The 15,019-nt window shown below is 36.8% G+C and overlaps 1 protein-coding gene across 1 annotated transcript in view; it reads left to right on the top strand.

The window, feature by feature from the left end:
- cog5 (component of oligomeric golgi complex 5) overlaps positions 1–15,019 on the top strand; it is a 173,806-nt gene that overhangs the window by 149,382 nt on the left and 9,405 nt on the right. Inside the window, exons 17-20 of the mRNA XM_006633320.3 lie at positions 1,342–1,445; positions 4,206–4,443; positions 7,016–7,092; positions 14,685–14,811. Of these exons, the coding sequence (XP_006633383.2) occupies positions 1,342–1,445; positions 4,206–4,443; positions 7,016–7,092; positions 14,685–14,811 (546 nt within the window). The remainder of the gene's footprint in view (positions 1–1,341; positions 1,446–4,205; positions 4,444–7,015; positions 7,093–14,684; positions 14,812–15,019) is intronic.

The raw sequence follows: 15,019 nt of genomic DNA, 5'->3' as shown, positions 1-15,019 counted from the left end.
GATACTTTGGGATTCTTTTATATTTCAATCATTCTAAAGGTCCTCAAGGCAGATAATTTGTTAAAGTTCTTTATGCTGTGACTTTCATTTGGAAAAAATTATACAGGATATAGCTTATTAAAAATGATTGTCATTTTGGTTATTAAGAAAATAACCAAAATAATGTATGTAGATGCTTCTTTGTTTTTTTACCATCACATTTCCATGTTAACTGGAAGCATTGCTTAGATTAAATCTTTTACTTGAGAGGCAGGCACTGTTGAGCAGAAGCTGCATAATTCTGAATGAATTTTACTTCAGTTTCCTGTAAACTGATCTGACAAAAATGTAGGTCATTTTTGTTTTATTTTTTGCAATTAGTGTCCTTGGTGAATTTAGAACTGGCATAGTTACTGAAGCCATGTATTGCAAAGTCTGAGATTTTCTGTACTGCACATTAAGCAAATGTTTTAAAAAATGAAAAATTTATCACATTGGTCTACCGAAAAGTGTAAATGGGCCAGTGGAATTTATCTTGATGATGCCACCTCAGTATCCCTCTAGAATACATAAGATTATAATCTTGACACTTTTTTATTATAGATGGTATAATGTAAAAAGCAATGACCATGTAAAGTTTAAAGAGCTGCCAGTGTTTTTAATACAAAAGAATCTCACTGCACGGTGCACAATGGGGACATAAGTTTCCAAATTCAGCTTTTCATTTGCTATTTTAATTACTTTTTAACAGATATTTTATTATTATGTCAATTTTTTGGCTGATGCTTTTATCCCAAGTAATGTACCTTTGTATTCATTTATACAGCTAGGCATTCAACTGAAGCCGTCTCAGTGAAGCCCATTTTCCAGGCATAAAACCTGGAATTTGAGCCTAAAGCCTTTTAGTTTTGAGTCTTGCATCCAAGCCATTAATCCAGACTGCTGCTATTTTAATGATAAGCGCTGCCAAGATCTGAAAAAGTGAACTGTTGTGTTTGTGGTGATCTCAAGAAACTGAGAAATTAGCAGATCTTGCATGTCTTACTCATAAATCTAAATTGACCCTACTGATATAATCTACACTCTTGAAAACATCGGCTAAGGCAGTCAGCTGTGGTAGTAATGTTTGCTGTCATGTACTCACATGCAATTATATTTTAAGCCTTGCTAGTGCGTGACTGAGAGAATAGAATTCCTAATGAACTGGCTATAAAGGACCACATGGATAACCAGAGTTGACGTTTTAAGACAGGATCCGTGGATGGTGTTTTTCTTATGTTTTTGTGTATCGCTCTCCTGTGTGGGTGTGTGTGGGGAGAGAGTCGACTGCTCTTATCTGAGTTGTGCTGCTCTTTGCTCCAGACAGTGCAGACTCTCATGGGGAGTGCTGTGCAGCCGTTGCTTCATTCTGTCGGTGACTCAGTGGAGGCCATTATCATCACCATGCACCAGGAGGATTTCTCTGGGTAATTATCCACACTGTCATTCTCCACTTGTGTTTGGAACTGTCTAACAGTGCTCTACTAAATGTCTCTGTAAAGTCCCTTGCCACATAGTATTTTTCATGTGCGGACATACATCAATATATTGCTCCTCTAGCACTTTATGAATAAACTATGTAAGTTGACCTCTTTGTTAAAGATATTGAGACCATCAAACCCAAGCCCTGGTTATGTTACAGATGTTTTTTTTTAAATAAATGGTATCTACTTTGCTGTATAATGTCAGCTTTTCTGTGTCGAAAGCTGTGCAATCCTTCCTTTGTGAAACACCTATTGGAGTTTCTTACCAGTTCACTCCCTTTAATCAGCTTAAGTTGCCTGAAGGGTGCTCAGCTGCCTCCTGTAGTTAAAAACAGATGCTGATGTTTGAGCGCAGGATAACTGGGGAGATCGTGGTTTCAAATCTGGTGGTGTGCCTTGAGCCAGCCCATGCTTGGGAGCCCCCAGTGGTTGATGCCCGTTTGGCTGATGTTTGTGTTGGATGAACCCAGCTGGGGAATCGACCTGCTGGTATGTGGTCAGTTTTCCATCCAACATGAAAGCTCATTGGTTTGCTCTCTGGGTTTGTAGTGCATAGGGTTGTTGTTGGGCTAAAAGACACATTTCCAAAAGTGTTATTTCCTCATCTTTTCAGAAGATCTAGCGGTGAGCCAGATTGAGTATGAAATTGGCAATTCCTAAACAGTAGATTGGACAGGCAGAAATAATAGTTGATTTTAAATGACAAAAAAAAGTTGTCTGGAAGCCATTTGAACAGTTCCTACTGAAAATCCCAAGCACTTAATACCCCCTGTAGTGAATCTGTTTTTTTTATCCAAGGATAAAACCCATTGCCATTCTATTTTAATTTTATAAAATGTGATTTTAGATCAGCTCTGTTCATCTAAAGGTCCATTAGAGTGTAATAACTGAATTTACATTGTGCAGTGAAGCTTTCTTATCCGTGACGATCTTTTCACGCTGTAGGTCCATTATCAAAGAGCGCAGCTCAGCAAGATGCTTGTCTGAGAGGTTTGAAATAACTAATCTGATCTAATGTCATCTTTAGTAAAAAAAATTCCACCTTATCACAGCATAAGCCTAGTGGTTAGTACAGCTTATTATTACATTTTTAAAAAATAAATCTTCTGACATACTGAAGGATCAAATTGGTCAAAATGTGTCAAGACAGCCATAAGTTTGAATGAGGTGCCTCTTCTGATATGAATTTTTCATATTGAAGGTAATTTAAAGTTTTTGCTTTACCACTGCATAATGACCTTTCTTATACAATAAATGAAGACGTTTTAAGGAAGGTTCCTTTAAAGAATACAGCATTTTTAAAATACTGTATAACAGGAGGCTTAGCTGCCTGGAAGCCCTATGTACTGTAACAGCCTCTTTCTTGTTGATTACTTATCTTAGTCTTTATATTCATAACAGACACTGCCATATTCAATACAGTATGAAGGGACATGGTATTTAAATTGTGATACTAAAGATATTGTTAGAAAATGTAGGAAATTAATCTGCTGTGCATGTTAAATGGCAAGGATTGTTCTTTTTTTTCTACAGAAGCTGTGCCTTAACATTAAATATTGTAAAACTCCTGCTCTATTCTTTTCAAAGGAATGACTGGTGGGATTTTTTTCCATTTTAAAACACAATAGCTGTGTGCAGCCAAATGCTAAATAAATGATGGAGAAAAAGCATCAAAGTGAATCTCGGATTTTCTGTAATCCTAAAGGGATGATTTCTGTTAAAGGCTATTCTGGAAGACTGGAATATGCCAGCAATTGTATGCGCTTTTAGATATGACTCTGAATGACATAAGGTCATTCAGAATAAGGTTCTGAATGACAATACCATTCACAGGTGAAGTGACATGAATGTTAGCCCCTGCTTTGTTGGAAATACAATGGTGGAGATTAGAAACAGTATTTAGAAAGCACAGCAGTGTTTTTATTCATTACCATTAAGGTGTTGCTTTCATTTTCATGAAATGAAATTTTCAAGTCATGCTGCATATAACTGTAAGGTATAGTATACTGTATATTTGTAAAATAATGACATTCTGTCTCTCATACTTATTATCATTGTAGCTAGAACAATGCTCCTTGTAATGTATCTTATAGTAAGATTTCTAGTCATATGTTTTTGTAATATTCAGAAGACCATCTTCTTATAATTTAGCTAGATTATGTTTGATAGTCGTTTAGTGTCTATCTCATACCCAGACTTTTCAAAATATTTCATTTACTTAATATCAGTTAATAAAACTGTAAATAAAACCTGATTTACAATTTTTGAAAGTATCTTGAGAGCCATGTTACTTTTGTAACACTTTTTGTCTAACTGTTTATAATGTACTGACAGACTAGCTGTATGTTCTGTAAAGTGTTTAACAAATATACTTTATATTTCCTTTGCAGTATTGTGTAACATGTAGAAAATGTTCAGGTGGTAAATGTAATTGCTATGGAGTGCTACTTGTACAGTATGTATGGTTACATGCCCTTGTTCATTATTTGACATAAGCTTATAAACATGTTTATTTGTTAATGGGCGTTTAGATTTCCATTTCTAATAACCCTCCTACACCAGCAGTTTAACTCAGTTTCTGCTGACACCATTAAACCATAGAGGTTGGAAATTCTAGAATCTGTCTGTGTTATAACTTTTTAAAGTGGGGTTCATGCGTGTTTTGAAAAAAAATGTTTTAATGATTTTTGTTGTTTTTTGAAGACCACTGTCCAGTTCAGGAAAACCAGATGTACCATGTTCACTGTACATGAAGGAGCTACAGGGCTTCATAGCACGGGTGATGAGCGACTATTTCCGGCACTTTGAGTGCATCGACTTCATCTATGACAATACTGAAGCCATTGCACAGAGGTCCATTGAGCTCTTCGTAAGGAACGCAGGGCTGCTGAGGCCACTGGGAGAAGGAGGGAAGATGAGACTGGCCGCTGACTTTGCTCAGGTAGGTAGATATGATGTTCAGCTGCATCGCTGCACTCTTGATCTTCTCTTTGCTGATATCCTGGCCCACAGCCAGTTTTCAGACAGCTCAGCACAGATCTCTTTCACAGAAAGCTGTCAGTTCTTAACCCACGGCTCTCCACAGCGACTGCGGTAATACTTTCTGGAACATGAAATGGCCTAGGTTTTTAATCTTGTAGTGTGTTCCTTGTACTTCTGCTGTTTGATTCAGATCATTAAATATATGTGCTTTAGTAATGTGACCGTCACAGTTAGCGAAGTAGTGAGACATTTTCATCCCAAATTGGGACAGTAGTCACAGGGTGTCAAGATATTAGAGGAATTAGTTCATAATCAATAATCATTGCATGTTCACCATTATTGTTATTTATTCTAACCTGATTTTTATAGAGATCATTTTATTAGTGTGTATTTATTATTTTTAATTTTTTTATGTTTTTAATGGAGTGTTTATGTTTTATAATGTTTAAGAACAGAGAGTATTTCCATATAAGTACAGTATATGACCTTAATTATAATATATTTCATGTACTATTCACAGCTGTTTCTGAAAGAGTGAATATTTTAACTGTTATTTGTACTAATGTTCATAAAAGAGTGTTACAGGATTTTATGCTACACAATACATTTTCAGTTCAGAATGCTGTACACTGAGTTTTAATTTCATCTTTTGATTAAGAAAATGTTTTCATCTGTCCCAAATTTGTTTGTACATCAAAATATCTTGTGAGCTGGGTGTTACCAGTTTTTTGGATTGTGGATCTTGTACCTTTTTTTATGGCACTTAAATATTTCTAAAAAAATCACAAAAAATATCTTCTGTATGATGGCCTTCTGAAAGAAATGTCATTTTTTCATAAATATGACAAACTCTTAAATCTTTTAGGAGATAAAGCAAAAGTAGTTTACAATCCTCATGAAGCACTGTGTTCAACTTCAACAATCAATACATTGAAATTAAACCCATTGTCTTTTGATACTTTTAAGTAATATTTCTGTAAAGCCTATTGCCAGATGTCTTTTTTGTGCTTTTCAGCTGTCGGACTACAAATCATCAATTCAATCAGCATGGGTTTATTCACTTTTACCTTCTGTAGCCTGAAATTTGTGAAAACAGAGATGAATCTTTCCACCAAACTGCACACAATATCCAGTTAGCTAAACCCTCTCTTAATTTGTCAAAGTACATGACCCTGTAATAAAAAAGGTGCAAAGCCTAGCATTTTAGTCAAGCACATAGTGTTACAGTGGGAAAAGCTAACTGCAGTTGAAGGCAGTGCCTGGATAAACCGTGATTTTAAGCAACTGTCCAGGTGCAGTTTCTGTCTTTGAAATGCTCTGCATTTATGGATATAAGAAGAAAGCCTTCTCTGAAAACTCTTTAAAGCACAGAATGGGTAAAAGCAAACAACATTTCAGCCTCTCTGCCTAGATTTCTGTGCAGAGCTGTCAGGAGAGCAATTGCATCAGAGGCTGTTAGAAGTCAGTGGTTCAAGCTACAAAGTGAAATGCTCGCGATAAGAGGCAAAGGTGAAGTGGTGTCATTGAAGGTGAAATCTGCTTTTCGCCCTTTTGATGTTTGAGGTTCTAGAGATTTGTTCCATAAATGGTATACTATGGCTTGTGAAATGAAAACTGTCATAGATCTGAAATGCCTGTCACATAAGACGAGAATTACCCTGCATTTCACATACTACCTAAGTTCAGATCAGCGCTATTTTATTTTCAACCTCTTTGCTGTAGTCCTGTCTGTCATTAACACCCTTAGAGAAGTAATACATGTGTTCAGGAAATGATGTGTGTGCAACCTCTGTAAATAGGAAACTAGTGATAATTTCCTTAAGTAGTAGAAACGTTTTATATCATTGTTCAGTCCTTACCCATTCATTACATAGAGAGTAAAAGATCCAAACCATGAAGCTTCAGTCAAACCAAAATCTATTTGTTTTTGTTTTTTAATTATTATTTTCATTTTCCAATCTTTAGTCTGTGTATCCAACTTTTACATTTGTTATAATTTATAATTTAAGAGCATACAGTATCTTATCTTCCATAACATTTGTAGGTCTTAGTATAATCCCCAGACCCTAGTGGATAAACAATGCATTTTTTTTCCTTTTACAGCTCTGGAATTAGTTAACATTGTGTAATGTGACCAGAAATGACAAAAACAGTAACCTCTGATTACACACAAAACTGTTTCCTAATTGGCATTGAAAACATTAATTTTGTTCTGCACAATATAACACCATTTGCTTTCTGGAAAGAAAAAAATTGCAAAGAAAGGGTTTCCTTCTTTTTTCAATCTGCCTTTCACTGGAGAACAATGCTCTCTGGTTTAAAGTGTTACAGAAAGCTGTTTCCTTATAATAACTAGTTATTCTTGGCACTGAGTCATACTCTGGAGTCTCAGTTCGGGACTTCCAGAGATGCCTTGGATGGAGACTGCAGTGTTAATCCACACCCTCTTAGGGATCCTCTGTGGCTGTGAATCAGGTGTTACTCCAGTGGTGGTCTGGCAGCTCTCCAGTGTAACCCTTTCTCTGTGTCAGATGGAGATGGCCGTGGCTCCCCTGTGCAGAAGGGTGTCCGACCTGGGCAAGCCCTACCGATTGCTGAGATCTTTCCGGTAAGTATCCAAAAGCTTCAGCTCTGCAGTGTAGGGCTGTTGCGAGAGTACCAATTTCTGCATAGGTTTAGCAATCTCAGTTGAAGAACAAAAAGGAAATTAAATGGATAACAGGCACCAACTTCCAAAGGACCAGAAGATGTAGTGGCAATCACATCCTGCCAATAAAACCGACTAATGACTAGTGGCATTCGTCCTCCTTAGCACCCTTACAAATTGCGTAAAACTGAAATGCCTGTAACTGTTAAAGCCTGTCAGATTTGTCTTGGATTTGCATTTAAGTTGACTAAACTGTTCAAGTAAAAAAAAACTAGATGCTAGATGGGCCATATACTGTAGCCTCCTCCTATTCTGTAAACGTTCTGACAAGATAGTGCACACATGTCAGTATTAAACAAGGAGATTCTATCAGTCAATATATCTTTATTTAAATAGACCACCTTCTCATGTTAAGCTGCATCTCATAACACATGCACAAGAGGGGTAGAGGATGAAGGTCAAGTTCACCATGTACCTTAAATTCCTCAGTCATACAAAGATTTACCATCTTTTAGAGTATTTTTGAAGTATTTCTTCATCTGCTATTAGTTCCTGCCTTAAACTGAAGAAAACACTGAGTGCTGAGTGATTTTCAAGTTCATGTGATGCTACCTTCATTTCAAAGTAAAGTGCATGCATATCATAGAAAGTTTCGGCTGTGGAGCCTTCTTCAGGTGTTCTTCACACCTTCTTCACACCTGAAGAAGGCTCCACGGCCGAAACGTTGTGTTCTCTTTCTTCTTTTTTTCAGCATGGAATAAACCTATTACTTGTTGCTTTGCAGCCTACGCATGCTGACGCAGCTTCCCACCATATCATAGAAAGTAGTGTTTATCAGAATGTTAAAAGCATGATGTGTACAGTTTAGAGGGCTATATTATATGCACAATGTTACTTCACTGTTCCTTTAAGCAAGTTTTTTTTGGCTTAAATCTCCAAGGCGGTATTTGTGTTTTCATTGTCTAAGAGGGAAATAATAGCTACAACACTGACCTTCATTATTTCCTGTTGTTTAATTGAACACACATTCTAATCGGTAAATGATTTTCCAGTGGATATTTTTCATTCAGTCAGCTTTTTAACAGGACTGTAATAAGTCATTGAAAGAAAATAGCTACAGTGCGACTCTATATTTCCAGACTAATTTATTTGAATTTTCTTTGATACATGCATGCTCAACGTCTTGATTAGCTGAAAACAAAACTCCTGTTTGATTCCCTGCAGCCTTAAATCATTACTAATCACTCTTAATAAGGATCTTTAATCAAAGTGTTGGTTTGATTAGTACACAGTCATCGGTGACATTTACTTTTCATCTTTCATTTATCATCTCAACTGTAACTTAACATATCCAGCTGTCAGTGTTACAGCTTCATTTGAATTATGTCCCAAGGTCATAAATTAGTACAGTCCTGCCTTCTGTGATTGCATTTGCTGCATTCTGTCTGCACAATGCACAACTTGGTTTTTGCTGTCTGGAGTACCCCCTGCGTCTGGTTCGCAAGCTTTCAGTCTTTCAGTCAACATTAAAGTTGCATTCATGAGGCTGACTAATTGAATCACTGTACTTCAATTATATTTGTGTGATGCTAATGATACACAGATTGGCCATTTCCTTATTTGTCTGATGACTATTGCTAGGGAAACTAACTGTCTTTGTTCAGATTAGAATAGGAATTTGCTGTGTAATTGATTCTCCGAAACAATAAAGTGCTTTAAAAATATGGTATTGTGGTGCTCCTTAAGTAAACACACACTGGAGCAGTGAGACAGAGCATATCACAGTTGGATTTTATGTTTCAGAACGTTTAATGAATTTCTAGAAGGTCTAGCCCTCTGTTTTCTTGCCCCTCTGTGTCACAATCCCAGCTGATCCCATTTCATAACTCTTCTCCATTCCAAACACTGGTGCCCAAGAAATGGTAGCAGTCTGTTTTACTCTTAAAACTCATCTTGAGTCTAAAGTCTGAAGTGCAGACTGACTGTCTTTACTCCTGAAGTTCTCAGCCTCCAGTCTGTGAGCTGGCATTGGACCCTTTAGTGAAACCATAGGTTATTGTATTTTTGCTATTGCTCGATTTTTATCCTGAAAAGCCCACAAAGGAGGAGGACTTTGGGGACCTGGCCTGGGCTGCTCATTTATAAGCTTCTTAATTATCCCAGGGATGCAGATAATTACACTGAAGTCTTATCCTTGCAGCTTGTTTCCAAGGATTTCTGTTCACATTTTTATGAGTGTCCCACACTTAAATGCTGCCGCCTTGGTTCAAGCCCCTACTATAGCCGTGGTTTAACTTAGAAGTTAGTTTCTGACACAAAAGCCTCTCATTCTGTCGCATAACAGTTAACAATAGAAAAAAGTACTCTGTATTATATGGTATATATTTGTACTACTTAGAAGCTTTTGTTTTAGTATATCATCTGTTCTGGTTATTCGATCTTTATTAAAAGGTCTGATACCAAAAAAGTTAGCAGTTTTTCTGATGTTCTGCTCTGTTATATGTAACTCAGCCTCTTTATTTCATGCTGCAGCTTGCTCCTGTTTTTCACAAAATAAATGTTTCAAATTATTTAAAGAAGAAGATATAAACTGGACAAGCCATTTCTCTTACAAAATTAAAATTTGGACTGCAGTGTACAAAATGGCTCTGGACATTCCATCTGAACTGCTTTGAACACTTTTCAATTTGCTGTGATCAGTTGTGTTTGCCAAATTATGCTATTATCCCAAAGGGAACGTTCCATCTCAAATTGTAATACTGTTTTTTTTCTCCCTAGTTCTGAAAAAAAACTACTCGAGCGATCAAACCTTGATCCAATATCTCTAATTAATTCAGACATTAAATTATACCCAAATTATACCCAAAAGTTTCTGGACATGTGTCTTGAAAATTACTTGGTTTATTCATCCTCATCAGAATAGTTTTGTGAAGAGGGATCTTGATTTAGATTATATGCATCATTTGTTCCATTTAAGCAAATATGAATGCTTTGTGAGTTGTGCTGAGAAAACATTTGATCATCTTGATCTATGGTGCGCATTATAACATCTGTGCCCGGGGACAGATATATCATTCCTGCTGCCATGGTATACTCTGGTATGATGAACTCACTATTAAAAGAGCCACTAGACAGGATTGCCCACTCTCCTCCCTTCGGTTTCTTCTTTCATTTGAACCTTTAACGTAGAATATTTGCCAAAATACCAAAGGCTTTCCTTGAATTTCAACAATTAAAGCATGCTGTCTCCATGAATGCTGAAGATATTCTGCACTCTGTCACTGACATTGTAGTGTTGCTCTCCAAAATTCTGTCAGCTTCTAATTAATTTAGTACCCGTTCTGCTTACAAAATTAATCGATCTGAAGCTGAATCTACACTGCTTCTGATACATGTGCATAAATAAAACAAGCTCATTTCTTTGTAGTCAATGCTATAGCACAGATACTAATAAACTTGTATAAACAGCTTATTCATTATATATATTAAACAGATTATACTGCCTCATTGTTTAATTAATTCAATTTAAATTAAATTAATTTATATTAAAAATATTATTTTAAAATTAGATTTTAATTCCATTATGACAGCCATGTGGTTTATTATATATAATGCTGTCGCAGTTCACAGCACACAGATAAAATAGCATTCCTAACCAAGTCTGTTTTTGTGATGTCTCTGTATTGCTGGGGTCATGGAGCTCTTTGTGCTTCTCCCCTTCAACAATACATTTGATGTGTTCCATCTTGGAAACGATTTGAAAACTAAGCGTTTCACTGAAACAGGATCTGACACATCGTTTTCCACTTCATTATTTACTTGGCCTGTGACCTCTTCTATCGAGCACTGACTTCCGTCACCAAGTTTTGAATGACAACTAGTGGGAAAATAGTGGCATTCCATCACCTCCGCACCCTTACCAACAGCCTAGATCCCTTTCAAGAGGTAGTTTTCCTTAGGGAGGCAATGTGTGGATGGCATAATGAAAAAATCAAATATCTTCATTGGTCATTTATGCTTTGCTTGACACACAAGGTCTCATAACAGTAGGCTTAAGTGCACAAGTGCAGCATGCCTAACATGGAGGAGCTAGAGAGCTTCTGTATTATATAGTGGTCAGAAATCCCTCCTGAGAAGAATCTGCACCAGTAAAAAAGATACAGCATGCACCTTAATTGAGGTTATCAAAAGCAAATGATCATCTATAAAATTATCACGCTATGAATGAATCTTATCATTGTAAAATTAGAAATATAGTATATGTAAAGTGTTTCTGGGAGATGTGACTCTAAGGCTATTGACAACCTGCTGCCCTAAAAAACATACCACAATTACATGAAGTGGAATCCAAAATAGCACTTTGCAGCCCCAATGTAGATAAAGCATTGGCTCTAGCTATTGATACTGTATATACAATGAGTTTCATACATTATTCCTCCTTTTCTCTGAACTATTGTACATATTTGCTAAATCAGCTTCTAGTTATCCCTTATCCGGGTTACAAATAGGTTTATAGGCACTTATATGGTGTTTATACTGTATGTGTACTGTATTTACACTTCACCTTAAGAAGGTGTTGTACAGTGGTTTGAAATGTCCCACCATTTGGTACTAAAACTGTTGTGTATGCTTGTTGCAAATTTAAGTTTAATAAGGTCATGATGCTGAAAGAGAGCATGGTGTGAGTGACAGAAAATGCTTAAAGCTTGTGGCTGGAACTGCAATATAATGAGTTATTGTGACTGTTGACAGCTATACCTTCTGAGTAAAATCAAGTTTTACTTCCTTTAACGACGCTCTGTCCAAATTAATGCTTTATAAAATGTTTTTAATTGCTAATACAGAATGAGGAAAAGTGCCTCTTCCATAGTATTATGTTCTTGTCTACTGTTATCAGTTTAGCAGTAAATTAAAGGCTTTTTCATTTTAAGGGATACCCATCCTAGTCATGTTTGAATTATTTTCTTCATATCAATTATTTGGGAGAGACGATACAAAACCACTGATGACAGCAGCTTCATGTACCTTAAATCTCTTCGTGCTGGAAACTGCCTGCACCAGAATCCATTTTAAGCCTCTGTGACCTTAAATATCCATTACATCATGGCTGATGTTCTCCTGACATAGTCTCTGAGTTCTTTTTTAAAAGAAAAGTTTAATTCTTACTGAATTATACTTGTTGCAGACGTCTGCTGGGTTACATATCGGTGTCTTGTCTTTTATTTTTTAAAGTCTTTTCATCTCCTTAATATAAAAGCCTTGTACAATGACTATTTTGAATGTTAAACAGATTTTGTTTCAAGAATTTTGTCATTGACATTACTGGTCTCATTGAGACATGACTGAAAGAAGAAGTGGTTAGCTACACAGTTTTCTGGAAAGAAATAGGTGCAAACAGCAGGCAAGGACATGATTTTCCCATCAAAAATCAGATTGTCATCCAAATAACCCAGTAGCCTGTTGGCCTTAATAATTATCTGATGAATATCGCATGTAATTTGTCACCAACTGACCACAAATCCATTTTCCACCACCATCAGTGCATAGGTCCCAGCATTCAGCGCTGTGGACAAATAGAAATGATTTATGCAGATTTTGTCATGCCCGGGCTGGGACCGGTTCATGTGCTGCGGTTGCCAGGGATAACCGTCACATTCGTGGGAGCTCCCAGCCTTTTGCTGAGCCCCTGCAGACGAGGTAGGGATGCTGGTCAATCCATCAGGAAATCAGTCTACGACTCAACCCACTTCATGAACTGCCTGTTTAAGTCAGCTCGCTCCGTCGTGTCAGTGCTCTGACATTGAGATAATCGGCATCGGTGTGCACCCTGTGCTCCCTGATGTTTCCCTGCAATGCAAACGTCTTTCTGTTGGCTGTGCATTTCGGGACTTCGACTCTCCAGCCATTTTCTGCTGAGAGCTTCACCTCTCCTGACAGCTTTGCCCACTTTTTGTCACTGCTCGGTGCCCACGCACCATGTTGCACCCCGCTTCCTGAAGAGAAACATGCCACCCTCTTTTTCAGAACGTCACAGACTTTCTGTAGGTTACGAATGTGGGTGTGGTCCACTGAGGTGGACGTACGTTTTCTTTGGGTGTCACTGGAAGGAGTAGGGAAGGCCAGATCCAAGGCTGTCTACGAAGAATGTGTATTATACTGTCATATTCACTAAGACAGCAAGACCTTGATTTGAAATAATGGCACATCCACGGCTAAGTTATTAAGAGCATATTAGGAAGAGTGGTGTGGACATCATCAACTGAGCCAGAGCAAAGGTACAAAATTGTTCGTGACAAGCACACATGACAGCGCTTTGTGAATGGAGGCTCTTCCTACTCTGAGAAAAAACGTATTGCCCTGAAAGCAGAGAAACATCAGAAACAAGTTTGAAATCCTCAGTCCAACCAGTCGAATAAGAGACCTTGTTAAAAACCTTTTCATCAGCCACCACATGTGACATTTGATTCATCAATGGACCCATCTACAACAAACCACCTTACCCCTGAATGAGTACTGTCTTGACTGCAAAGGGTGGCTGAAGTAGAGGTGGCCATTTTTTTAAGAAAAAAAAATCATTTGTTTTTTCCCCACACACAGATGGGACTTGTTTGGGTTAATAGGAATTTCACAGACATACTAAACTCATTAATGAAGTTGTCAATATGAGGAGGTTGCTTTCCTGAAAACACTTTTGTCTCTGGAAACAAATATTTTAATGTCTGAATTCATACCAGTATTCCCTCTTTTAGGTAAAATTACCATCATAATCTAATACTGTGTTTTAAATTAATTTTCTGAAGTTCAATTGAATCAGAGTACAAAACTCTGCAAGCTGTATGATGGATTCTGCATAAATAAATTGTTCAAATTAAATAACTTTAAAGGTTCTTTTTTTAACCGAATGTAGTTATGAATGCAATAAAATGTATTTTCAAAAGAGCTTAAGGCTAATAAAAAACATTATTTCAACTATGAAAAAGTTTAAATTTATTTACAATACACATACTGTACACAGTACGCTCTTGTAACGCTCTTGTAACGCTCTTGTAACATGGGACAGAAACCCTCTGGAGCTCACTTGAAAACAATGTAATCTGTCAGAATTTAAAACTTAAAGAAATAAGAATGAGCCTTGGAAAAATATATTTAGGAACTATGAACTAATAAATTAAATTAACGTTTTAAAATTGGTGGTCATCAGTATCTGATGATGTCAGTATGGCAGTTTCTTAAGACAATATTTGCATAATTTGAGTATGAAAATACACTTATCTGTTTTATTCAATTATTTGTTATACTTACTGTACTGTACAAAACTGTTTGAGGAGCAGTACTTGAAAGCAAAGATTAATGTCAGATGCACTGTGAAGTCTGCTAGCTGTTCCCATTCTTAACAGAGATTTCACGTTTAAAAAATGACCTCTCTCTTGCTTCGCTGTCTGCTATTTGCTTCTTTTGGAGCTACACAACCGGACACAGGATCTTTGTTTCTGATGACTTTGAGAGGTTGCTCTTAAATTTCTCTTGACCATTTTTTGTTCTATTATTTTTAGGCCATTGCTTTTCCAGACAAGTGAACATATTGCCAATAGCCAAGCGGTTGGAGATATCATCCCATACAGCACAATACTGCACTTTTTATTTACTAAAGCACCACCTGAGCTGAAATCCCCACATCAGGTATGAAGCATTTAATGGTTTGATCAGTTTGTATGTTTTGGGCTTATAAATAGAATATACAGTAAGCACTTGATTTCAGAGATGATATTAAAACATTGAAACATCATGTGAGTGAACCATTTCTTCAAATGTTCCCGACCTCTGTAAATTGCAGTGACTCATTCAGAGTGGATATTAAGATTCTTCTGTTCACATATAATTCCCTTAA

This window comes from Lepisosteus oculatus, chromosome 7, assembly GCF_040954835.1.
Source record: "Lepisosteus oculatus isolate fLepOcu1 chromosome 7, fLepOcu1.hap2, whole genome shotgun sequence".
NCBI lineage: Eukaryota > Metazoa > Chordata > Actinopteri > Semionotiformes > Lepisosteidae > Lepisosteus > Lepisosteus oculatus.
The sequence above is the reverse complement of the archived record's forward strand: the minus strand, read 5'-3'. Positions and strand labels throughout refer to the sequence as shown.